At 36.4% G+C, this 26,341-nt stretch overlaps 1 protein-coding gene across 1 annotated transcript in view; it reads right to left on the bottom strand.

Moving 5' to 3' along the window:
• The window catches only part of LOC150075741 (vesicle-fusing ATPase 2-like), a 243,134-nt gene that overhangs the window by 73,295 nt on the left and 143,498 nt on the right, over positions 1 to 26,341 (bottom strand). Inside the window, exons 11-12 of the mRNA XM_090387859.1 lie at positions 17,423 to 17,497; positions 8,157 to 8,322 (exon numbers count right to left, since the gene is read on the bottom strand). Coding sequence (XP_090243985.1) covers positions 8,157 to 8,322; positions 17,423 to 17,497 — 241 coding nt within the window. The remainder of the gene's footprint in view (positions 1 to 8,156; positions 8,323 to 17,422; positions 17,498 to 26,341) is intronic.

Raw genomic sequence — 26,341 nt, 5'->3', positions numbered from 1 at the left:
TTATCCATAGCAACAATTTGCCACCAATGCCACACTGCCCCAATTCATGCAACAGTCTTCCATGTGCAACAGTATCAAACCCCTTTCTAAGATACAAATATATAATATCAAAGTTATTCCCTGCATCCAATTCTTTTGTGACTACATCATAGAATCCAATCAAATTGGTCAGGCAAGACCTTCCCTTAACAAAACCATGCTGTGTCTCAGCTATAACTGAATTCTTGTCAAGACGATCCTGCAGTGCTTCTTTAACCAGTGCTTCCATTAATTTTCCTGGAACAGAAATTAAACTCACAGGTCTATAATTACTTGTGTCAGCTTTTGATCTTCCTTTGTGAATTGCGGTCACAATTGCACATCTCCAGCCTATGGGTACCTGCCCTGAGTGCAAGGAAGCTCTCATAATTATGGCTAAGGGTTTGCTTACTTCCTTTGCTGCCTCCTTTAATATAACTGGATAGATCCCATCCACCCCAGATGCCTTTTTTGTATTTATCTTCAACAATTTCTCCTCCACTTTACTCTCAATTATTACAAGATCATCTAATTCACTGCCAGTGTTTACTTCATCTGTGGCATTCCCCTTCCTGAATAATTCCTCATGTGTGAATGTAGATGCAAAATATTGATTTAGTTTGTTAGCTACCTGAGCAGGATCATCAACAGTTGAACCATCGATATCAAGTGGACCAATCTGATGCATCCCTTTCCTTCTAGAGTTTACATAAGTAAAGAACTCCTTGCTGTTTTTCTTTGCATCCCTTGCCAAAGATTTCTCGTAATCTGCCTTCGCCTGCCTAACCTCCTTTGTAACTTGGTTACAGATCAACTTATATCTATCATAGGCTTCTGTGTCGCATGTTAATTTATATGTATCCCATACATTTTTCTTCTCTGCCATATGTCTCATTAGTTCATCTGACATCCATTTAGGCCTAAACCTTGAACAATATTTCTTAGTTGGTATGTAAAGCCTAGTAGCTTCCAATATAAGTTCTTTGAATGCTTCCCATTTTGAGTTTGCTGTTGGCAAAATCATCAGTTGGTCCCACTGTATAGAATTTAAATACTGTCTCAGTCCATCGTAGTCGCCTTTACGAAAGCAATAACCCTTCCCTTTACCCCTAATGGTAGTTACCTCTTTGAGTAAATCCCACTTCAGCACACTGTGATCACTGCCACCTAGTGGTTCATTTACCTGCAGATTCTTAATGCATGAAGAATCACTACTGATAATCAAATCAAGAGTATTACTCCCTCTAGTTGCCTCTCGAACATGCTGATTTAGAAAACAATCATCCAATAAATCCACAAAAGCCTTGCTAGTGTATGAGTGACCAATCCACAAATTCCAGTCAATATCTGGGAAATTAAAATCCCCCATTATAAGACTCTCTGATTTACTGGCCCACTCTATTTCCCTGTACAGTTTCTTATTATACTCATCAGAGTCATTAGGCCTATAGCACACTCCTACTCTCAATTTTGATCTCCCAATGCTTATGTCACACCAAACTGACTCGACACTGCACTGTCCAGCGATGTCGACTGGCTTCACTTCGTTGGATTTTGTGTTTCTTAACTAATAGCATAACCCCTCCTCCCTTCCTATCCTGTCTATCCTTTCTGTAGACGTTGTACTCCCCAAATTCCAGTTCTGCATTACTTATATCTGTGTGACACCACGTCTCTGATATCCCAACAATATCCGCCTTTGATGTTTTGAGCAATACCTCAAACTCATCAAATTTATTTACCAAACTCCTAGCATTGGTGTACACGCAAGTATACATGCACCTGTTCTTTTTCTTAGCTACCCTAACACAACCCATGTGTTTACTTGTACCCCAATGACTCCTAGCAGTCTCTGAAATATCCTGCATCTTGTTTTCCAGGCTTCTGCTCATTCCAATAGAAGCAGTGTAAGAATCACTTTCACCTCTGCCAGTGGCTACTGTTAATCTATTAGTCCTTGTATCCCCCAATCTAGCAGTTTTCCGACACACCTAACACTGCCTCGATAGCATCAGCAAACATTCTTGCACCCTTTCTATTTAAATGTATCCCATCCCTGTAGAAGCAGTCTCTCCTGTTAACAAGTACAGACCAGGCTGAAAAAAATTCTACCCCCTTAAGCCTTGTACAATCTTTCCAGGGCTGAATTGATCGACAGGGCTCTCATTATATACACCCTCCTATCGTGTCTGGGCAGAATTTACTGCATGGTTGAAAATATGGTTTCAGCGGTGTGCAATTGTGTTTTTTTATTGTTTTTGGCGTGATTACTTACTGATAATAATCGTTAGTAACTTAGAAGTTGTAGTTCTAAATTACTAATGTAATTTAGAACTACATAATTATTATTTCATGCAGTATTAATAATTATTGTATTAACATATTAAAAATAAGAAATTGCACAATTATAGATGCTTTACTTCAAGGGAGGCATGGGCTCAGAAAGTTTGAGAACAGCTGCCTTATCCTTAAGGGATAATCACCTCCTTGTCTCTGCTAGCAAAATTTCTATACACTTGGTCGTCGACTTACGACCTATGCGACTTACGACCGGCGCACTTACGACCACAAAAAAAAAATAATAATAATAAATAAATTAATAATAAATCTGGAAGTCACTACTGAGGACACCCATAACCCAGGTGAGGAGGCACATCGATGACGGGAGGCCTGAGGACAGCACCAGGCACATACACTCAGTCACTCTCTCTCACATACACCCAGTCGCTTTCAAGCATCTGTTGCGTGTGGTGTATTAATTAAAATTCTACTGAAATACGCATAAAATATTTAGTAAAAGGAAAATGCCTTCATCTACATATACGCCAGCTAAGAAGCCAAGGAAAACTATTGATTTAGAGTGTAAAATGAAAATTATCCAGCAGTATGAAGGCGAAAAGATAGCACGTGACTTGAAGTTATCACATTCCACGGTATCGACGATACTTAAGGACAAAAAAAGAATTCGGGAAGCTGTGAAAGGTTCTGCACCTATTAAGTCTACAATTTTAACCAAACAACGACAGGAACCCACCCATGAAATTGAGAAATTGTTTGTGTGGATGGAAGATTTAATACAAAAAAATACACCCATGAGTCTTCACACAGTGCAAGCAAAGGCTAGAAGTTTGTTTCAGAGTTTAAAATGACGCGCCGGAGACGATTACGCAGAAGATTTTCAGGCTACTACTGGGTACGTTAAGCGTTTTAAAAAAAGATTTGCTTTGCAGAATGTCTCTTATAAACAAACAACTCCTACCTCAACCCAAGAACATGATCCTGACGATGCACAACCCAGCACAAGCAAAGATTAAAAATTGATTTTGTAAATTTCATTTGTATTAATTTTTACATTAATTTTAGATTGTATTTTTGTGTTTACAGTACATTATGTACAGTATTATTTTTACATTATGTACAATATAATTATAGATTGTAGTTTTGTTTTTTTATAAACAGTATGAATAATAAACCAATTAAAATGTAGAGAACATTTGAATTTAACCTCAGAGAGAGAGATAGCCTAGGCGTAGAAACGAAGGTATGTACAGTATCGCTAAATAAAAGATGAAAACATTACTGTATTTAAAATGAAAAATAAAAGATGATAAAAATTTAAAAGATTATAAAAATAAATTATAAAGATGACAAAAAGATTAGAAAGGTTAAAAAATACTGTTAATAAATATATGGCCGACATACGACCAGATCGACTTATGACCTGTCAGTCAGAACAGAAGTCGGTCGTAAGTCGACGACCAACTGTATATCATTGACAAAAATCCATGACCTGCTCTAGCTGTTATTTGTTGTTTGGTTTTTAGGAGCATTAGCAACTAAGGCCATATTGCTCTGGGGATATGTGGTGGTCATTCCCTGACCTCTCTGCATCCTCCATATTTGGTGGTCACGGTCTCGAACCCTGGTCTAATCAAGAAGCATGTGCTACGCACTGCTGCTCCTGCCCACAGAGGCACCACCTGCTCTAGCAGACTGTCTGCACTGCTCAGAGAACTTCATATCTGACTGCACAATTATCCCCAGGTCTTTTTCATTCTCCACTTCCTTGAGTGTAGTACCACACAGTTGGTACACTTCTCTTGGGTTACTACTACCCATATGCAGTACTTTGCATTTGTCAATGTTAACCTTCAGTTGCTACTTCTCAGCTCATCTGCCAAACTTTTCTAGATCCTGTTGCAGTAGCACACTGTCTTTAGTGTCATTAACAACGCTGCCAACCTTTGTATCATCTGTAAACTTGGACATTACGCCATATGGTACCCAAAATCGTGGAATATGAAAGAACTTTCGTCTCGGTGGCAAGACGGTGAAAACCGAATAAGAAATTTAAGTTTCTGATAAAATATGAAATCAAAATTAATGATTTTAGAGATTTTGTCGAAGACAGTTTATCATTAATATCGAGAGAAATTCCCAAATTCCCTTTTCAATTAAGAAAGCTAGAAATATCTTTGAAACCACTGGGTTTCGAAGATGAGTGAGTGCTAAAGATAAGCCAGCTTTCAGCGTAACAAATAATATTGTATAAATGAACAAATAATGTTGACAATTAAACATTGCAGATTATGATCACCATACATCTAAATGGAAAACCATTGCTCCAATTTGATCCGGAATGCTATGTCAAATCACTCCTATGTAATCATCGCTCAGCTATTGAGCAGAGCAGAAGATCGACAATAAATATCAATAAAGAAGTAAATTGCATATGCCAACTTTTAGAACAAAATTTTCTTGAACATTTGTGCAATAATTTTTTTCCCATGTAATCTGTGATTTTTGTGTACCTTTTCTAGAATAGTTTGTTTTTACATTGCGGAATGTTTTGTGATAGTTTTTATGTTATTGGTGATATGAGAAATATTTCATGTTTTTTTTTTTTTTTTTTTGCAATATTAAAATTTTATCTTTTATCATGAAAAAAATGTATCCATTATATTTCCCTACTTGTTAAAAAAAAATAGACGAATTCGCATGTGCCAAGCACACACAGTAGATGGTTTATGTGAAACATCCTTCGCATTTCTTTTAGGTATTTTGATTTGTATATATTGATTATGAAATAAAAGAGCTTTTTTATTGTAAATATTTTACTGATCATTCACAAATTTTCATAACTATAGGTATAGTCATCATCATCAGCCATTTTCAATCCACTGCAGGATGAAGGCTTCTCCAGCAACTTTCCAGTTCCTTCTGTTTTGTGCAATGGTATGATAACTATAGTAAGAGATGTATACATGCGATTGCAACATATCTAAATGTCTCTGGAAAACGTTGATTGAAGTGCCAACCTTGTAGTTGAAGCGACATATGCAGCTGTTAGAGGCACCTAACAATGGAATGTAACGAAAATGCAAGAAGGAAAAAAAAAAAAAAAATTGATTGACAAATACTTGTATTGATGTAGCCATATAACAAATGAATGTATTGTTGCAATCATACTTACTGCAGTAGTAATTTCAGGAAGTATGATTGTGTGTGACGTCATACTATTTTCCTAAACGACATTGATGAAGGGATAGAGGGCGTGATGTCTAAATTTGCAGATGATGTTAAAATTGGTAGAGTAGTTAATGATCACTGTCAAGCTGAGCTTCTTCAGAGAGAGACCAAGATAGACTTCAGGAATGGTCAGAAAAATGGCAGCTATGCTTTAATCCAACAAAGTGTAAGGTATTACACACCTGGGAAACAGTAATCCCAAAATAACTTATTCACTTGGTGGAGTTCAACTAAACCCAGTACTGGAGGAAAGGGACTTGGGTGTTACGATACGGTCAGACATGAAATTCTCTGAGCATTGTAAACAGGTTGCAAGGAAGGCCCATGGTGTCCTATCGATGATCTATCGAACTTTTGCAAGTAGAGATAGGGACGTGATAATCCCATTATATAAGGCTTACGTTAGACCACACTTGGAATACTCTGTTCAAGTATGGAGACCGCACCTAAAGAAAGACATCGAGCTTCTTGAAAGGGTGCAAGGAAGGGTAACTCGCCTGGTGAGATCGGCAAAAGGGCGTCCTTATGAAGAAAGACTTCGAATATGTGGGTTGCAGAGTTTGGAAACTAGACACCTTAGAGGAGATTTGATTGAGGTGTTTAAGGCTCTGAGAGGCATCAGTAAAATGAATGAGGACAAAGTTTTCAAGATTATAAATGATGCTAGAACTAGGGGACATAAATTCAAGTTACGGGAGGAAATGTTTAGATTGGACTGCAGGAAGTTTTATTTTAGCCAGCGAGTTAAAAATTACTGGAATAAGTTGCCTTCATGGGTGGTAGAGGCCAACAGTTTGGAGAAATTCAAAGGTCATCTGGATAGTACTTTTGGGTAAGGGAAGCGCATAGGATGATAGGTTTAATTTCCTTTTTTTTTTTCTTTTTTTTTTTATTAATTATTATTATTTAGTTATTTATTTTATTTTATTTTTATCATTGTTTTGTTCGGATTTTTTTTTTTTTTTTTTTTGGCTGGTGCAGCATAAGCCATAGGCTTTCTTGCACCATGCGGCAGTTACTAATACTAATACTAATAATAATAATAATAAAAGTCAATGGCTCTCTTGATCTCCTTTTCTACACTGTGAGACCTGATTTGATGACTCCAATTCCTTTTTGCTGGAGTGGGATTATTGTTATTTGGTTTTTTTTTTTTTTTTTATGAGCATTAGCAACTAAGGCCATATTGCTCCGGGAATATGCGGTGGTCATTCCCTGACCTTTCCGCATCCTCCGTATTTGGTGGTGGCGGGCTCGAACCCTGGTCTAATCAAGAAGCGTGTGCTATGCACTGCTGCTCCTTCCCACCTGGCTACGGAGGCGCCTTGGAGCGGGATACTTGCTGGCAGTGGGCTATCTAGCTAATACTAATTTCTGATCTGAATTCCAGAGAATTTTTTCACTTTTTGGCTTGTGCAAATATTAAAACAGCTACTATTACTTGTAAATGCAGTTGAGATATAGCAGTAAGCCCCTGTAGAGTTTCAAAACATCTGCACATATACAGAAATTACACATATAGGGTGGTCCTTAAGTAATGAATGCTTGAATTCCTTTGACTGTAAACAGCACTATTTTAAATATATATTTTAATTAATGCTAGCAAAATAGAAAGGGCATACATAAAGTTAAAAAAAAAATAAAATACATCTGTTCAATATGGCCACCATTTTGGTCTTTGCAAAACTGTAGTCTTTGGGCACAGAGTGACATACAGAAATAAGGCACAATTCCTCAGAAATTTTCTCAAATTCTCTAAGTATTGGCTGATGAGGAACCAACAGAGACCTTTGCTACAATGTTGTCTTTTAGCAGTCTCAGTAGGTTAACAGATTCCTCAAATAAAAAAAATTATGGTGATTAATAGCTCCATTTAGTTTAGTTTTGATGATATCTGGGTATATAATACCAAAAACCATTTGGCAAATTCCAATCTTTTATCTGGGTCATCCTCATTTAAACTTTGTAGCAACATGGCATGTCAAAACTTCTTTATTGATTTAATTTAAGGGGTTTTTTTTTTAGGTATTTTAAGTTCCAAACTTTTTCTTTGACATTTTTTTGGACTTATTTTGATATCCTCTCTTACAAGTTCCAAATTGGCTGAGGTCTTTAAGATATAAGGTCTACCACGTTTTAAAAGATTGTGCATTATTCTTCCTCTATCAAGCTCTTCTTTGCAATTTTCTTCATGGTATATATTGTGAGTGGTTTAGGTCCAAAAAATTCTTGAATTGGCATGCAACTTCTACAGCATTTTCACATTTTACAATTTCAATCCTTTCTTCATTGTAAGGCTCGTAGTACTTGAACTTATTTGAAAACAAACAAAAAAAAAATATATATATATATAAACTATTAAAAATTATAAGAAAGTTTTCTTACTTACAGGCCACCGTGTATGGATGCAATTTTTACAGGGTCGACTCTGTGTTAAAACAGCCCTCGAAATGTGTGTGCGCGTACAGACTAACTGCACAGAGCCTATATAAAAATACTGCATATATACAATTCTACTCATGAAAGGGGCGATGCCTGTGTCAATACTGCGATAATAAAGCAAAGTTATTCCAACATAAGCATGATTAGTTATATACTAAAATTCCTACCTATTTCCATTTGTACCTCCAGTCGGCCAGGCCTCATCAAAGCTTCGTCAATCATATCCCTCCTGTTAGTCATACCAATAACCAATATATTATTAAGAGACTCAACACCATCTATTTTAGCTAGTAACTGGTTCACTACAGTATCATGAACACCTGTATTTCCAGCCTATAAATATTGTAAAAAAAAAAAAAAAAAAAAAACATTGTACTATCTCGCTGTAAAAATAAAAGTCATGAGGTTAATAACAACTCATCTTTGAAAAAAATACAAGATACAGTAGAACCCGGATAAGAAATTCCCGCATAAGAAGTTTTCCCCCATACTAGGTTTGGTTTCTTAAGTCCCAATTTCACCTCTATATATTGTAATGTATTACTTTCCCGAGTAAGAAGTTTCCCTAGTTAAATGTTCGTGATAAAGAATACACAGTGTATTATTATAATGACGTTTTCCCACTTAACAAGATTTTCACATATAGAAATTCTTTATTTTTAATGTTAAAAAAAATATTAAACAATATAAACATTTTGGTAATCAAACAAGTTAGTGCCAAGCATCATTTTAGTTTGTAGTAAATCATTGAAGTAGGTGCCACCACCCAGGGGTGGTGATATCTGCCAAGAATCCAGTGTTGAAGCACTGCTTATTCTAGGTAGTTCAATAGCAGGGTAACTTGTTGCAAAGGCACTCACAATATGAGATATCACAAAAACGATGCCACCTATTTCGATGATTTACTACGAACTAAAATGATGCTATGCACTAACTTGTTCGATTAGTGAATTTTCCTTAGTCTCAGGCTTTAAACCCTAAAACCTTTTTAGTATAAACATTTTGATATAATGGAAGTGACATATTGTAATTCTTTTCATCAATATTCATAATTGGATAGCGTTGACCACGTGAAGCATTTGCTGTTAATTTCTGATTTTTCTGAACAGTTCTGAATTACTTAGTGGATTGTTGCTCTGTCTTATTGTAATTGTGACCTTTTAAGGCAGTGGTCTCAAATTGGCAGCCCGCGAATATATTTCAATTATGTATTTGTTGTAAATACGGTGCTTATAGTTTTAGAGACATAGAGATATGGACTGAGCTTATGTGCGCGACTGCTATTGAAGGAAAAAGAGATAGAATGAATAGGTTGGGACTTTGTCTTTGTCACTGTATGCTTGTATGCCAGGCCACGTGACTGGGGTAAGGTGGGAGAACTTCCCACGTCGGTATTATCAGTAAATTTAGTTCGCCAGCCGACAGTTGGTGGCGCTTCAGTATTCTGGTGTTTCCGATTTTTTCTATTGAGTTGGTACTTCTGATATATATTTTCCTTGAGTCAGTCACTAGTTGGTTAGCGGATGGCACAGCTGCACAGTTCATATTGCTATATAGATGGAGACAAACTAACGTACAGCTTATAAAACCTGTTTATTTGTGCTTGTTGTTAGATCTACAGTATATCAATACCTATCGTAGATCTAATGATAAACGATAGGTATTGATATACTGTAGATTCTACATTATATCAATACCTATCGTTTAGAATTGTGCATAACTTTTGAGTGTGCTTTCATACGAAAATTCATCTTGTTAAATTAAAGTTGTAAATAAAATTATAACAGTGATTTTAATTAAAAGATTAAACTGCAAGCCATGTCTTTATCAAAGGGTAAAAGAAAAGTGGACGAAGAAGGACGTGTTTTTCAAGATAAATGGGAAATTATGTACTTTTGTGGTGTTGTGCGCAATAAAATTGTATGTTTTATTTGTAATAAGGGAATATCAGTTCCAAAAGAATACAATTTACGTCGCCATTACGAAACAAATCATAAAGAAAAATTTGAAATGTTGGAAGGCAAATTGAGGGAAGAAAAGTTACAGTTTCTGAAATTTGGCTTACAATGACAACAATTTTTTTTTTACTGAAGCAAATAAATCCAGTGAAGCAACAGTTCACGCAAGATTTGCTCTCGCGCACGTCATTGCAAAATGATCAAAGCCATTTACTGATGGCGAATTCCTTAAAGATTGTTTGATTAAGTCTGCTGAACTTCTTTGTCCTGACAAACAACAATTATTTAAAAATATTAGTTTGTCAGCCAACAAGGTAGCGGAACGTATTAACGAAATCGCTAGTGATTTACGATGTCAGTTAAAAGAAAAAAGTATAGATTTTGCAGCATTCTCAATAGCAGTTGATGAGAATACTGACATCACTGATATAGCACAACTTGCCGTTTTCGTACAAGGTGTTACTGATGAATTTGAAGTAATTGAGGAATTATTGGAAATAATTCCTATGAAAGGAAAAACTGGTACACAGGATATTTTTTCTGAAATAAAAACTGTAACAGATAAATATAAATTAAGTTGGAATAAAATGGTTGGATTTGCAAGTCATGGTGCAGCTGCTATGGTTGGTAAAAAAAATGGAGTAGCTGTAAAATCAAGAAATATAGTGAAAGAAGAAAAATTTCAGAATAATTTTTGCACTATACATTGCATTATTCATCAAGAAGCACTTTGTGCCAAAAGTTTGCAGATGGATAATATTATGGAAACAGTAACTAAAACAGTAAACTTTATCCATGGACGAGCTCTGAATCATCAAGAATTTGTTGCATTACTTGAAGAAATTGAAAGTGAGTACGGAGAAATGATTTATTATAACGAGGTGAGGTGGTTAAGTCGAGGAGCTGTATTAAAACGGTTTTTTGATTTAATAAATGAAATCAAAATTTTCATGACACAAAAAAATAAAACCATCGACGAGCTACATAATGATAGATGGATAACAGATTTAGCATTTCTTGTTGACTTAACCGGCCATTTAAATATTCTCAATAAAGAGTTGCAAGGAAAGAATAAACTTATCACTGACATGTATGCTTGTATTAAAGCTTTTAAAGTTAAATTGCAATTATGGGAAACACAACTGGAATCAAAAAATTTTGTACATTTCCTACATCTTATGAAAAACCTCAAGAATATGCAAGAAAAATAGCATTATTACAACAAGAATTTGAAGAAAGATTTAAAGATTTTAATGATTTGGAGTCAGATTTTACATTATTTTCATTACCATTAAAAACAAACGTGAATAACGCACCAGAAAATCTACAAATGGAGCTAATTAATTTTCAGTGTGATATAAATTTAATTCAAAGATTTGAAGATACAAATTTGATTAACTTTTATTTGTACTTGTCAAAAGATAAATACCCTCAGTTACGAATTTTTGCAATAAGAATAATCGCTTTGTTTGGGAGTACATGAACTGCTGGTTAAAACAAGTAACGCGGACATAATAGGGCTTACAGAGACATGGTGCCACCCGGAAATTGGGGATGATAAGTTTCAGTACGGCTTGTATAATGTATTTAGGAAGGATAGGGTAGATAGAAGGGGTGGTGGGGTAATGCTTCTTATCAGAAGCAGACTGAGTGCGACGATAGCTTTCCCAGATTCAGATATTTCACATGCTAGTATAGAGTCTGTATGGTGTGAGATAGTTGGAAACAAAGGTATAATGCAAGTAGGAGTAATCTACAGACCAGGTGATTGTGAAGATTATGACAAAAGCCTCTACATGCAAATGGAATGGGCAAGTAAGCATCAATGCCTTATTATGGGTGATTTCAATTTGCCTCTAATTGATTGGAGTAAATGGGAAGGAAACTCGACATGGGGAACAAAATCAACATGTCAGGGAAAGTACTAGAGAAAAGAATATCTCAGACTTCATCATCACACATGAATCAGATGACATAACAGGGCTGACAGTAGAGGAACCAGTAACAGGAAGTGATCACGGAGTTCTACTGTGGATGATGACGAGAGAGGTAGCAGAAGTAAAAGGCAAAGGAATGGGTTTTAATTTCAGAAAAGGAAATTACGATGCCTTAAGGTACTACATGGCCTCTATTAACTGGGTAGATATCGCGCAGAGAATGAATACAATTGAACTGTGGTACGCTTTTAAAACATTAATCACAGATGCCTTGAATGCGTATATATCATTAAAAAAATACTCCACGAGAAGGGTTCCAAGTTGGATGAATAGTGAAGTTGCCACATTACTTGAGCAGAAAAAGGTGGCATGGAAAGGTTACAGAGCAATAAAAAGTACTGAAGCCTATAACAGCTACAAGGTGATGTGTAATAGAGCCACAGAAAAGGTTCGACAGACAAAGGCAGTTTATGAGAAATCACTAGCAAACAGAGCAAAGAGGGGGGATAAAGAATTCTTCACATATATAAATGCCAAGAAGAGCAGGACAAACCAGATCGGACCTTTACGTAAGGGAAAGGGGATAGTAATAAATACACCAGCTGCAGTTGCAGATGAACTCAACAGTTATTTTGCATCGATATTTACAAATGAAAAGCCTTTTGTGGCAATGGGAAATTGTGGGAGCGAAGTTAATCATGTTTAACAAATCTGGTTCGCTATTTCGAAAGGGTCACTCACGAGCTGGATTTAGGGAATAATTTCGACATTGTTTATTTAGATTTCAGCAAAGCTTTTGACTCAGTCCCACATGAGCTGTTGCTTTATAAGCTGGAACAGGTTGGAATCACTGGGAAAATCCTTAGATGGATAGAAGGATGGCTTCAGGGCAGGAGGCAGAGGGTTGTGATAAATGGCTATTCCTCAGATTGGGTTGATGTAAGAAGTGGGGTTCCCCAAAGATCAGTATTAGGACCACTGTTGTTTTTAATTTTCATAAACGACATTGATGAAGGAATAGAGGGCGTGATGTCTAAATTTGCAGATGATGTTAAAATTGGTAGAGTAGTTAATGATCACTGTCAAGCTGAGCTTCTTCAGAGAGACCTAGATAGACTTCAGGAATGTTCAGAAAAATGGCAGCTATGCTTTAATCCAACAAAGTGTAAGGTATTACACACCTGGGAAACAGTAATCCCAAAATAACTTATTCACTTGGTGGAGTTCAACTAAACCCAGTACTGGAGGAAAGGGACTTGGGTGTTACGATACGGTCAGACATGAAATTCTCTGAGCATTGTAAACAGTTTGCAAGGAAGGCCCATGGTGTCCTATCGATGATCTATCGAACTTTTGCAAGTAGAGATAGGGACGTGATAATCCCATTATATAAGGCTTATGTTAGACCACACTTGGAATACTGTGTTCAAGTATGGAGACCGCACCTAAAGAAAGACATCGAGCTTCTTGAAAGGGTGCAAAGACGGGCAACTCGCCTGGTGAGATCGGCAAAAGGGCGTCCTTATGAAGAAAGACTTCGAATATGTGGGTTGCAGAGTTTGGAAACTAGACACCTTAGAGGAGATTTGATTGAGGTGTTTAAGGCTCTGAGAGGCATCAGTAAAATGAATGAGGACAAAATTTTCAAGATTATAAATGATGCTAGAACTAGGGGACATAAATTCAAGTTACGGGGGGAAATGTTTAAATTGGACGGCAGGAAGTTTTATTTTAGCCAGCGAGTTATAAATTACTGGAATAAGTTGCCTTCATGGGTGGTAGAGGCCGACAGTTTGGGGAAATTCAAAGTATCATCTGGATAGTACTTTCGGGTAAGGGAAGCGCATAGGATGATAGGTTTAATTTCCTTTTTTTTATTTTTTTTATTAATTATTATTATTTAGTTATTTATTTTATTTTATTTTTTTTTTTATTTTTATCATTGTTTTGTTCGGATTTTTTTTTTTTTTTTTTTTTTGGCTGGTGCAGCATAAACCATAGGCTTTCTTGCACCATGCAGCCGTTAATAATACTAATACATTTATATGTGAACAGTTTTTTCGCAGTTGAAAATTAATAAGTCTAAGAAAAGAACCTGATTGACCGATGAGCATCTACAATCCGTGAAAGGTAGTTTATAGTAATTTTTCTCCAAGGCTTAAACTTTATCAGAATCGAAACGCCATCAAGTATCAAGTTGTAGTAAGAAATAAAGAAGTTTACAATTATTTACATACAAACATATGTATTTTTTCTGTATGTGTCGAAGAAAAATTTAATAAATAAAAGAAAGAGAATAGGTTGTCATTATTTATTCTCAAGTTTTGTCCCACTTGGAAAGTTTTCATAATTTGTTTATTTTAGTTTAAGTTAAAAGTAAGTTATTTAGTTGAAGTTTATTTAACAAGTAAGTTTATTTAATTCAACATATTAGAATTATTTGAAATAAATGTCAGTCTGAAAATTTAATATTTAGCTGTCAATACATTTGAATTACAAAGTGTAACCAACAGAAATTTCTTGCAGGTACCAAACCTTTAGATTTCGGATAGAAAATAAATAAAAATTTGAATTTTTTCCTTTGCGTTATTATTATTATTGTTTATGTATGTTTTGATAAATATTTAGTAAGTGATTGGGAGTCTAAAGAAAATAGAAAAGAAAATTTAACCGAAAGAAAGCGTCTCATAATTTTAGCCAGGAAGAGAATAAGAAAAATATAAGTTTGAGAAATAAAAAGTAAGTATAGAGAAAAACATTGTAGAAAATACAATTGAACATTACTGAAATAAATTTTCAATTAAACCATGTTCGAGGCAAATTAAATTTTAAAAGTAAAATTTCCAAACTTATTATAAACTTACACGCAACACACCACACACACGTGTCACACCAGGTTACAAAGGGGTGGTATCCATACATTAGGGGTAAGTACGGTGCAATGTATATATATATATATATATATATTCACTCTCATTTTGCTTAAAAAAAAAATTCCGGCCCGTCAGCTGCTTTCAGATCGTGCATTCGGCCCGCAGGCAATTTGAGTTTGAGACCACTGTTTTAAGGTATGTTGAAATTCCAAAGGAGCTCATCCTTCCAACTTGGTAATGAGTTTAATGAACAGTATGTTAAGCAATTAGAAATCCTCCGTTTAAAAATGTTTCCTATAGGCAGAGTAAAATATTTATAAATTCTGAAATAGTACTTAAAAGTGATCTTTAACTTATGTACGTGTATCTTTTCATTTTTATTTGTATAGTTAATATTTCATACCCTTAGGTTATTTTCCTTTCTAAGAAGTTCTAAACCTCCAGTCCCTTGGAAAACTTCTTATCTGGGTTCTATTGTACAAAAAAATTAAAAAATAATAAAAATTATCACCAAATTAGCATTTCACAACACAGTTTTTAAGCCTTTTTTTTGCCCTCGCCTTTTCCCATTATTATATGGGGTCAGCGTTTTTATTGTTTTGGCATGCAATTTTTACGGCCGGATGCCCTTCCTGACACCAACCCTCACCCTTTATCCGGGCTGGAAATATGCGGTGGTCATTCCCTGACCTAAGGTGCTGAGAGAGCTGGGTAAGAAATAAAGAAATTGATAAAACAAATTGGAATTTTAAGAAATATGAGTTTTAAGGGAAATAAAGGAACTAACAGATGTAAGTAATGACAAAATCACAATATAATTGCCATTTATAAGACTAAGAGGGAGTAGTAAAATGAATCAAAATAATTTTCACTATTATGATTCCAGAACTAGAGGCTATTCAAACTAGAGGGAAAAAGATTTAGACTGGATTTTATGAAAGAAAATTCTTGGGATAACTAATATCTGATTAAAAGTGAAGCAAACTTAACATGGTATGGGCAAGTAGAATTAAAATAGATGGGGGAAGGGAGTTTAGTCAAAAAAAAAAAAAAAAAAAAAAAACACAATCTTATAACAAATATGCATGGTAAGCCCACTTTTCTCCTTGACTAAGATGAAGACCAAGAGGTGGAACAATGGTACCAAGCAAGCATTAGGGGGAAGAAATGGGAAAGGATGAATGAAAATGGTAAATAGAAGGCTGATAGTTTGGAGGATTGGTTTACACTATTAAAGTGACTTGTACACCCAGTGGATATAAAAGATTATGACAATTATGACTTTAGTTTTTCTAATGACAGTACTTCACATTCCACTTTACAGTTTGAAAAACTCTTCTCTAATCAAGGTTCACACATCAGCTTTCTATTGAAGCTAATTAAGTTTTCCTCTTAACCTTAATCCATTTAAAACCCAGTCTTATTCTATTTCTAACGCATCCCTCTACTTTCACTGCTACTCCCATATTCATCTTTAACAACCTCAAATTTCTAGACAGGATCACATACACTGTGCTGCCACTTTATTAGGTACACCTACCTAGTAGCGTGTTGAGCCTCCTTTAGCCTTCAAAACAGCCTGAATTCATCTCGGTATGGAATGAACAAGATGCGGAAGTACCATGCAGACATGAGTGTGCCACGCAGTTCCTTGAGATTCGACGGAGGCCTGCATCGAACAGCCCTTTCCAGCTCATCCCAAAGATGTTCAATAGGATTGAGATCCAGGGACTGAGCAGGCCACTGCAGTAAAGAAAAGTCATTGTCATGTTCCTGGAACCATTCCATTGTGATTCGGGCTTTGTGCACCGCCGCATTATCCTTCTGGAAGTAACCATCTGACTGAGGATAAACTGTCAACATGAACGGATGCACTTGGTCAGCAATGATGTTTAGGTACGATGTGGCATTCAGATGTGAATCTATGGATATCAATGGACCCAACGTGTGCCAAGGAAACATTCCCCACACCATAACACTGTCCCACCATCTTGCACAATAGTCTTCAGACATGACGGGTCCATGGATTCATGTTGTTTTTGCCAAATTCTGAGCCTTCCATCGACATGATGGGCCAGGAACTTCGACTCGTCAGACCAAGCAACTGTTTTCCAATTCTTGATAGTCTTGTGCTGGTATTGCTGTACCCACAGGAGGTGTGCTCTCTTGTTCTTCATTGATAACAAAGGTATGTGATGTGGCAGTCGGCTGTTGTAGCCCATTCACAACAAAGTGCGACTAGTGGTCCGTTGCAATATTTTGTTCTGCGAACCAAGGTTGTATTCTGATGTGATGTGCGACATTGTGGTCTGTCTGTTTGCTTGCACAATTCTAGCCATCCCGCTCTGACCTCTCTCATCAACAAGCGATTTTCTTCCACAGCGGATGTTTTCAGTTTGTTGCACCATTCTCGATACACCCTTGAAACTGTGGTGCATGAAAAGTTCGGAGAACGCGTTTCAGAGATGCTTTGTCCAGCACGTCTTGCACCTACTACCATGCTATGTTCGAAGTCCATCAGATCATTCCTTTTCCCCATTGTTGCTATGGTTTGTATGCTTAACTGATACTAGAAAGGTAATAATAAAACAACTTCAGCTAACAGGCTAAGCTATTTAAATGAACTGGTAATCCAATAATCACTAAACAATTAAAAATTACTTACCACAGAACCTCTGGCTTTACAAATTGCATCAATCTCATCAAAAATAATGATATGTAAACCACTGTTGGGGCCAAGCTAAAAATAATACAATACAAAGTTTAATAAATTTACTTATATTTTTTTATATGAAATTCTCTAAAGTAAAGTAACACCAAATAAAAATATTTAATACTAAATATAATAAGGATTAAAAATACAGTTCAATATGAATATCTATAAAGCTAAGAATTTGCTTAAATTATATGAACTATATTAGCAATACCAGAATACTAGACTATGTGTATGAAAAGTGAATACAGTAGGCCCTCGATTTAATGGACAAAAAAATTTCTGTCCTAAAGGGAAAATTTAGAACCTATTTATATCTGATATAAATCTGTCTGATAGATATATCTATCAGACAGATGTGCTGAATATTGCTTCTAATGAAATAAAGGTTGTTTTATTGCTATATAATGCACCTGTTCGCCATAATGCTGAGAAGTTAGTTAGCAGGGATGGGAGAATTATGTGTTTTTCTACTTCCTAACACTACTTCACTGATACAGCCAATGGATCAGGGTGTAACTGTTGCTTGTAGGAGGTTGTATAAGAAGTTTTTGGAAGAAGTGATGGTTGTTTTGGAAGAAACAAAAGATGCAGATGAAGATACAAGAGGTATCTTCATCTGCATTTTGTCCAGGACACTGCAAAATTGACATGCATACAACATCAGATCTGTTATCTTCAACTTAGCAGCTGCGTGGAAACATATGGAGATTGCTACCTTAGCCAATGCTTGGAAGAAGTTGTATGACATAGAACCTGAAATGGACTTTGAGGGAGTTGATGCATCTAATTTTTGGGACACTCTTCTGAGGGCCGGCAACAAAAATGCAGCTGAGAATGATGTGGAACAGTGGTTCAAAAATGATGAAGGTGATCCAGGCTATCAAATTTTTTTCTGAGGAAGGAAAAAAAAAGAGATTGCAGAAAATTTTCTTCATGGAAAACAAGAGGACAATGATGATGACAAAGACGAAGAATTAGTTGCACCTCATCCTAAATTGTCTGTTATAAGACAACATATGGATGACATCATACATTATATTGAATCATCATCAGACCCTAATGTGCTTCCTTATTATGAACATTTTAGAGAATTTCGATCTACAGTAATAAGGAAGCAGCACCAAGGTGTAAGGCAATTGAAGCTTGATGATTTCTTCAAGACCACTTCATTAACTGGACCTGTTTCACCAGAACCCTCTACCAGCAAGGAATTAATACCTCTCCCTTCATATGACAGTTGTTTCTGACTCTGAAAATTGTGATTCTTTCAATTAATTCAAATAATATTAATACTGAATATTATGTATCTTTTTAAACGTTTTTTGTATGTTTTTATTCAAAGGAGTTTAAGAATTTTAAACTATTTTTTTCCCTCTAAAATAGATTTAAATGAAAAAACTAATTCACATTGAAAACAACTTTGTGAGCTTTAAGGGGAAAAAAAGTAACAAAAAATGGTGGAAACACTCCATTAGTTGCATTATATAGTTTTTGACGTGTTTAATTAAAATGAAGTTTGGTTCCTGTCGTAAATTTCTTTTTATATTTTTAACAGATGTTTTTAGTATAAATTACTCAATGTGCATTACAATAATACTTTATATTCATACTTGTACATTATAATATTTTATTCATACTTATACATTATAATAACATTTTAATACATCCTGTAAATTATTAGTTTGTTATTAATTTAAAATACATTCGATTTAACAGGCTTTCGGCAAGAGCGGCACCCCTTACCCCAATTAGTCTGTTAAATCGAGGGCCTACTGTATAAGAAGCTGACCTTCGTGAAAAGATCTATGATGATTTTAATTTCCCAGATATTGACTGGAATTTGGGGGCTGGTTACTCACACACTAGCAGGGCTTTTGTGGATTTATTGGATGATTGTTTTCTACATCAGCATGTTCGGGAGGCAACTAGAGGGAGTAATACTCTTGATTTGATTATCAGCAGTGATTCTTCATGCATTAAGAATCTGCAGATAAATGAACCACTAGGTGGCAGTGATCACAGTGTGCTGAAGTGGGATTTACTGAAAGAGGTAACTACCATTAGGGGTAAAGGGAAGGGTTATTGCTTCCGTAAAGGCGACTACGATGGACTGAGACAGTATTTAAATTCTATACAGTGGGAGCAACTGATGATGTTACCAACAGCAAATTCAAAATGGGAAGCATTCAAAGAACTTATCTTGGAAGCTACTAGGCTTTACATACCAACTAAGAAATATTGTTCAAAGTTTAGGCCAAAATGGATGTCAGATGAACTAATGAGGCATATGGCAGAGAAGAAAAATGCATGGGATACTTACAAATTAACACATGACACAGAATCCTATGATAGATACAAGTTGATATACAACCAAGTTACAAAGGAGGTTAGGCAGGCGAAGGCAGATTACGAGAAATCCTTGGCAAGGGATGCAAAGAAAAACAGCAAAGAGTTCTTTACTTATGTAAACTCTAGAAGGAAGGGGATGAATCAGATTGGTCCACTTGATATTGATGGGTCAACTGTTGATGATCCTGCTCAGGTAGCTAACAAACTAAATGAATATTTTGCATCGACATTCACACATGAGGAGTTATTCAGCAAGGGGAATGCCAGAGGTGTATTCAACTCTAGCAGTAAGCTACAGAATCTTGAAATAACTGGGAGTAAAGTGGAGGAGAAACTGTTGAAGATAAACACAAGAAAGGCACCCGGGGTGGATGGGATCTATCCAGTTATATTAAAGGAGGCAGCAAAGGAAGTAAGCAAACCCTTAGCCATAATTATGAGAGCTTCCTTGGACTCAGGGGAGGTACCCATAGACTGGAAATGTGCAAATGTGACCCCAATTCACAAAGGAGGATCAAAGGCTGACACAAGTAATTATAGACCTGTGAGCTTAACTTCTGTTCCAGGAAAATTAATGGAGGCACTGGTTAAAGAAGCACTGCAGGATCATTTAGACAAGATTTCAGCTATAGCTCAGACACAGCATGGTTTTGTTAAGGGGAAGTCTTGCCTGACCAACTTGATTGGATACTATGATGCAGTCACAAAAGAACTGGATGCAGGGAATAACTTTGATATTATATACTTGGATCTTAGAAAGGCTTTTGATACTGTTGCACATGGAAGACTGCAACACAAATTGGAGCAGTGTGACATTGGAGGCAAATTGCTGCTATGGATAAAGGGGTGGTTGAGGGGGAGAAGACAGAGAGTGGTAATCAATGGACACTGCTCATCGTGGACTAATGTTATTAGTGGAGTCCCTCAGGGCTCAGTGTTGGGTCCATTATTGTTTTCTGTATTTATAAATGATATTGATGATGGTATATCAAGCTTAATGTCCAAGTTTGCAGATGATACAAAGGTTGGCAGGGTTGTCAAGGACACTACTGACACTATGCTGCTGCAACAGGATCTGGAAAGGTTGACCAGATGGGCTGAGAGGTGGCAAATGAAGTTTAACATTGACAAATGTAAAGTACTACACATGGGAAACAGCAACCCCAGAGCAACGTATCAACTCTGTGGTACTACACTGACAGTGGTAGAGAATGAAAGGGACTTGGGGGTGATTGTGCAGGCAGATATGAAGTTCTCTGAGCAGTGCAGACGGGCTGCAAGAGTAGCTCATGGAGTATTGTCAATGATATACAGGAATTTTTCCAGCAGGGATAAGGAGGTGATTATTCCCTTGTATAAGGCAATGGTCAGGCCACACCTAGAGTACTGTATACAGGTCTGGAGGCCTCATTTCAAGAAGGATGTAGAGCTGCTGGAACGAGTACAGAGAAGGGCAACACGATTAGTGAGTGGAACAAAGGGGTGCTCTTCCGAAGAAAGGCTTAAGTTTTGCAAATTACAGTGTCTGGAGACTAGGCACCAGCAAGGTGATCTGATAGAGGTGTATAAGGCTTTGAATGGTTTGAGCATGCTCAATGCTGATGGGATTCTTCCTCTCGCTCAGAATAATCACCTGAGAGGGCATAAATTCAAATTGAGGAAAGACAGATGTAGGATAGACGTGCGGAAATTTGCCTTTAGCCAGCGGGTGGTTGGTTGGTGGAACAGACTGCCATCCCTTGTGGTGGAGGTTGATAGCCTAAATAAGTTTAAGGCTCAGCTGGACAGGTATTTTGAACGAACAGAGGGGTGAAGTGGAAGTGGGTTTTTTTTTTTTTTTTTGGCTGATGCTGCATAAGCTTGCTTTCTTGCATCAAATGCCTCTACTAATGCTAATGCTAATGAGCAACGTGACTAGTGAAATCAGCAAAAAGAATGCTCATATGAATAGAGACACTGAATACGTGGTCTACAGATCCCTGGTGACCATGTACCTTAGAGCAGTATTTCTCAACCGTTTTTGTTTGTGTACACCCAAAGAACCTCGTTCCTATTTTTGTACCCCCATATATGTATGTCTACTATATTTTACTACAAGTAAACCTCTAAACTTGAATTCTAAGTGCTTACAGTGAGTTAACCTTTTTTGTACTTATATAGTAAAACAGATGATAAGACCCCTTTTATGCACATGTTTTGTTGCATGACAAATTGTCGAAATACAGACATTTATTCTCATTATAATATCGCTTCTACAAAAACAGTGTTTAAAAGAAACACAAACAACATTTATATTCATTATAAATAACAAATATTAAAAACTCAGTGAGATTGTTGGGCTTGTTTTGTTGAAGCCAGCAGTTCAATTTGTGGCAAGTAGAAGTTAGGGCAAGAATGATTGCTGACTCTGGATTCAAACGGTTTCTGTCCTTAACTTTTATCAATGTTAAGGCAGAGAAGCTTTGTTCACACAAATAAGTTGAGGGAAATACAAGAAGCTTTGAAAGAACTTCATCGCTAATTTCTTTGAACTGTTTTCGAGTTTTGGACCAAAAATCTCATATTGTCAGATTTTCAAAAATTGTTTTCAATGAGTTATCCGTTGCAATTTCTAATAAACTCTTTTAAATTTGACTGGCTTGTCAGCAGTTATGGCAATGGCTGTGACGAAAGGATTTAATACCCAATCGTTTATTTTTTCTTCGTTCTTGATATGCAGAAAATATTGTGTGAAGGCTTCACTGAGATGCATCAAGTGACATTTAATTATTTTAGTCACACTGACACTTACAGGAACTCCATTCTGAACAGTGAATTCGTTAAGATTTGGAAAGGCTGCGATAATTTTATACCTTAATACATTTCGCCCACAACAATAATTTATTATAGAAACCTTATATTTTACTATGCATCTTGAAAATATTACTGTCAAATCCTTGAAGTCGGAGATTAAGTTTGTTTATCTTGCTGTAAATATCTGCAAGATAACTGAGTTGTGAAAGCCACTCAATGCTTTCGAAGTTGGATAAACAAATTATTTTTTTTAGGAAGCACTTCACTTCCTCCCTAAGTTCAAACAGGCGAGTTAAAACACGTCCTCGGGAGAGCCACCTCACCTTGGTATGCAACAATAGGCGAGTGTGTGCTGAACCCATTCCTTCGCACGTTGCATTAAAAAGCCGTGAATTTAGTGCTTGAGACTTGATTAAATTGACAACCTTAATAGCAACACTCATTACTTCATGCAACTCTGGAGTCATATTTTTTGCAGCCAAACTTTGTGTATGAATATACAATGCTGCCAGCCAAGGTCAGGATTGATTTCAGGTATACTTGCAATAAGACCACTTTTTTTTTTTTTTCCCATTCACCGAGGCCGCTCCATCTGTGGATATACTGATACACCATTCCCACTGGAGTCCTAATTCAAGTCTCACAAAATTGTCCAAAGTTTGAAAAATATCTTTTCCCTTCAAATTCAACGACCTACAGTAGTATCTGAAGTTGATATGCTTTTTATTATGTTTGAACACTTTTTGTCTAGCATTTTATCAGCGATAATTAAAGCACCAGGAATGATGAATGTTTCAACCGCTGTGTACGTCTTTTTAATTTTAGCAACAAATAAAGCTAATCCGTAAGATGTTTCTAAAGCATCTTTAGAATTCAAAATTTGGGCAAAACTTTGAATAAAGTTTTTATTTTTTATTATAGAGTTAGCTTTGCACTTAAAAAAATCAATAGCTTTATCTTTCAATTCAACATGATTTGTTACAAGGTGTTGTTCTAATAGAGAGGGCTTCATGCTATTATTAGACAAAGTTTGATTGCATATTACACAGACTGGAAGAGGTGAATCACACTTATTTGAAATGAAACAATAATTAACAATATTTAAAGATATTATATCACGAATAACAATTTCGTGATAATAACGATATTTGGGTTCAGTCTCAGCTTTCAAAGATTTTGCAGTATTATGTTTAGTTTCAGTAGATTTTCCAACGACATTCTCAACACCACTCGGTCCAGATGAAGGAGTAACAAGTGTAAATTCATTAGATCTTTGCAATTCATTATTTTCACTACACACACTGGCGTTCTCACCTTCACATTTTTGCTTTAAAATAAACTTATCCATAATGGGGTATTAAAATAATCACAAGGAAGAATTAACAGGAAAAATCACCACACAACTACAACCTTGGTCCTATGATCCTTGAGATTGTCACAGACATAGTAGTAGTAGTGGCATGTGATGCAAAAAAGCAAGTGTATGAGCTTATGCAGCATCAGCCAAAAAAAAAAAAAAAAAAAAAAAAAACACACCATTCCCTCCAAATGCCTGTCCAGTTCCTCCTTAAATTTATTTAACCTATCAACTTCCACAACGACAGATGGAAGTTTCTTCCAGCAATTAACCACCCGCTGGCTGAAGGCAAATTTCCGCACATCTATTCTACATCTGTCTTTTCTTAATTTGAATTTATGCCCTCTTAGGTTCGTAATCTGAACAAGTAGAAGGATCCCATCAGAATTCAGCATGTTCAACCCATTCAAGGCCTTATACGTCTCAATCAGATCACCGCGCAGGTGCCTAGTCTCCAGCCACTGCAATTTGCAGAACTTAAGCCTCTCTTGGTAAGAGGATCCCTTCATTCCCCTCACCAATAATCTTGTTGCCCTTCTCTGTACACGCTCAAGCAAATCTACATCCTTCCGAAAACAAGACCTCCAGACCTGTATGCAGTACTCAAGGCGTGGCCTGACCATTGCCTTATACAGAGGGACAATCACCTCCTTTTCCCTGCTAGCAAAATTCCTATATATCATTGACAAAACCCCATGACCTGCCCTGGCAGCCTGTCTGCATTGCTCAGAAAACTTCATATCTGACTGCACAATTACTCCCAGGTCTTTTTCATTTTCTACCACCTTAACTGTAGTATCACACAGTTGGTACATTTCTCTGGGGTTACTTCTACCCATATCAGTACTTTGCATTTGTCAAGGTTAAACTTCAGTTTTTTTTTTTTTTTTATGTGAACCCCAAACACGACAGGTATTAGAACCTATAGTACTTAGTACCGTGCTTGGGTTGGAGGCTGAGAAGACGAAAGAAGATATTTGTTGACATTGGACTTGAACTTCTGTAGATTGTAATTTTCAGGAAATACGTATGAAGGAAGGTTGTTCCAGAAAACGGCAGTTGAATGAATAAATGAGGAAGATGAAAAGTTGGTTCTGTGGATTTGAAGTTGGACAGTAAATGGATGTTGGCTGGTGGCGGCACGTGTTCGGACTGTTCTGAAAGAGAGAGCGGGAATTATAGAAGCCAATTCAGAAGAACAGTACCCATGGAAGTATCTGTAAAAGAGGCATGCAGCAGAAACAGTGCGTTGATGAGAAAGCAAGTGGAGAGACTCTGTTAGAGATGAGTCATTAATTAACCTAACTGCCCTCTTCTGAATGGAATCAAGAAGCCTGAGAGAGGTTTTGGGGGCACCACCCCAAATGTGGGAACAATATTCCATGGCAGGGCGGATTTGCGATTTATACAGAGTGAGCAGCTGTTTGGAAGAAAAGTAACGCCGAGAGTGAAAGAGAAAACCAAGTTTTTTAGATGCAGAGGAAGCAATATTTGTAATGTGCTTGTGCCAAGAGAGATTAGAAGTCAGGGTAATCCCCAAAAGAGATATATCCTTTTGCCTAGAAATTGGAGTGTCACTAAAGATAAGCATAGGAGCAGAAGAATCCTTTTTGCGAGATATAAGACAAGGCTGAGTTTTAGAAGGGTTGAAATTAACTAAGTTCTCTTTGCCCCACTGGACAATTACCTGAAGATCGGCATTTAAGGAATTGGTAGCAGATTTTCGAGAAGTTGAAGCTGATTGAGCAGGACAAGATTTCTCAAAACGGAAAGTTAGTATTAGTATTAGTATTAGTAACGGCCGTATGGTGCAAGAAAGCCTATGGCTTATGCTGCACCAGCCAAAAAAAAAAAAAATCCGAACAAAACAATGATATAAACAAAAATTAAATAAATAAATAAATAATAATAATTAATAAATAAATAAAAATAATAAAATGAAATAAAAAATAAATAAAAAGGAAATTAATCCTATCATCCTATGCGCTTCCCTTACCCGAAAGTACTATCCAGATGACCTTTGAATTTCCCCAAACTGTCGGCCTCTACCACCCATGAAGGCAACTTATTCCAATAATTTATAACTCGCTGGCTAAAATAAAACTTCCTGCAGTCCAATCTAAACATTTCCCCCCGTAACTTGAATTTATGTCCCGTAGTTCTAGCATCATTTATAATCTTGAAAATTTTGTCCTCATTCATTTTACTGATGCCTCTCAGAGCCTTAAACACCTCAATCAAATCTCCTCTAAGGTGTCTAGTTTCCAAACTCTGCAACCCACATATTCGAAGTCTTTCTTCATAAGGACGCCCTTTTGCCGATCTCACCAGGCGAGTTACCCTTCTTTGCTCCCTTTCAAGAAGCTCGA

The sequence above is a fragment of the Mastigoproctus giganteus genome, chromosome 13 (assembly GCF_048544385.1).
Source record: "Mastigoproctus giganteus isolate SK-2022 chromosome 13, ASM4854438v1, whole genome shotgun sequence".
In the NCBI taxonomy this organism is placed as follows: domain Eukaryota; kingdom Metazoa; phylum Arthropoda; class Arachnida; order Uropygi; family Thelyphonidae; genus Mastigoproctus; species Mastigoproctus giganteus.
Note: the sequence above shows the minus strand (reverse complement) of the source record. Positions and strands in the feature narration are given on the sequence as shown.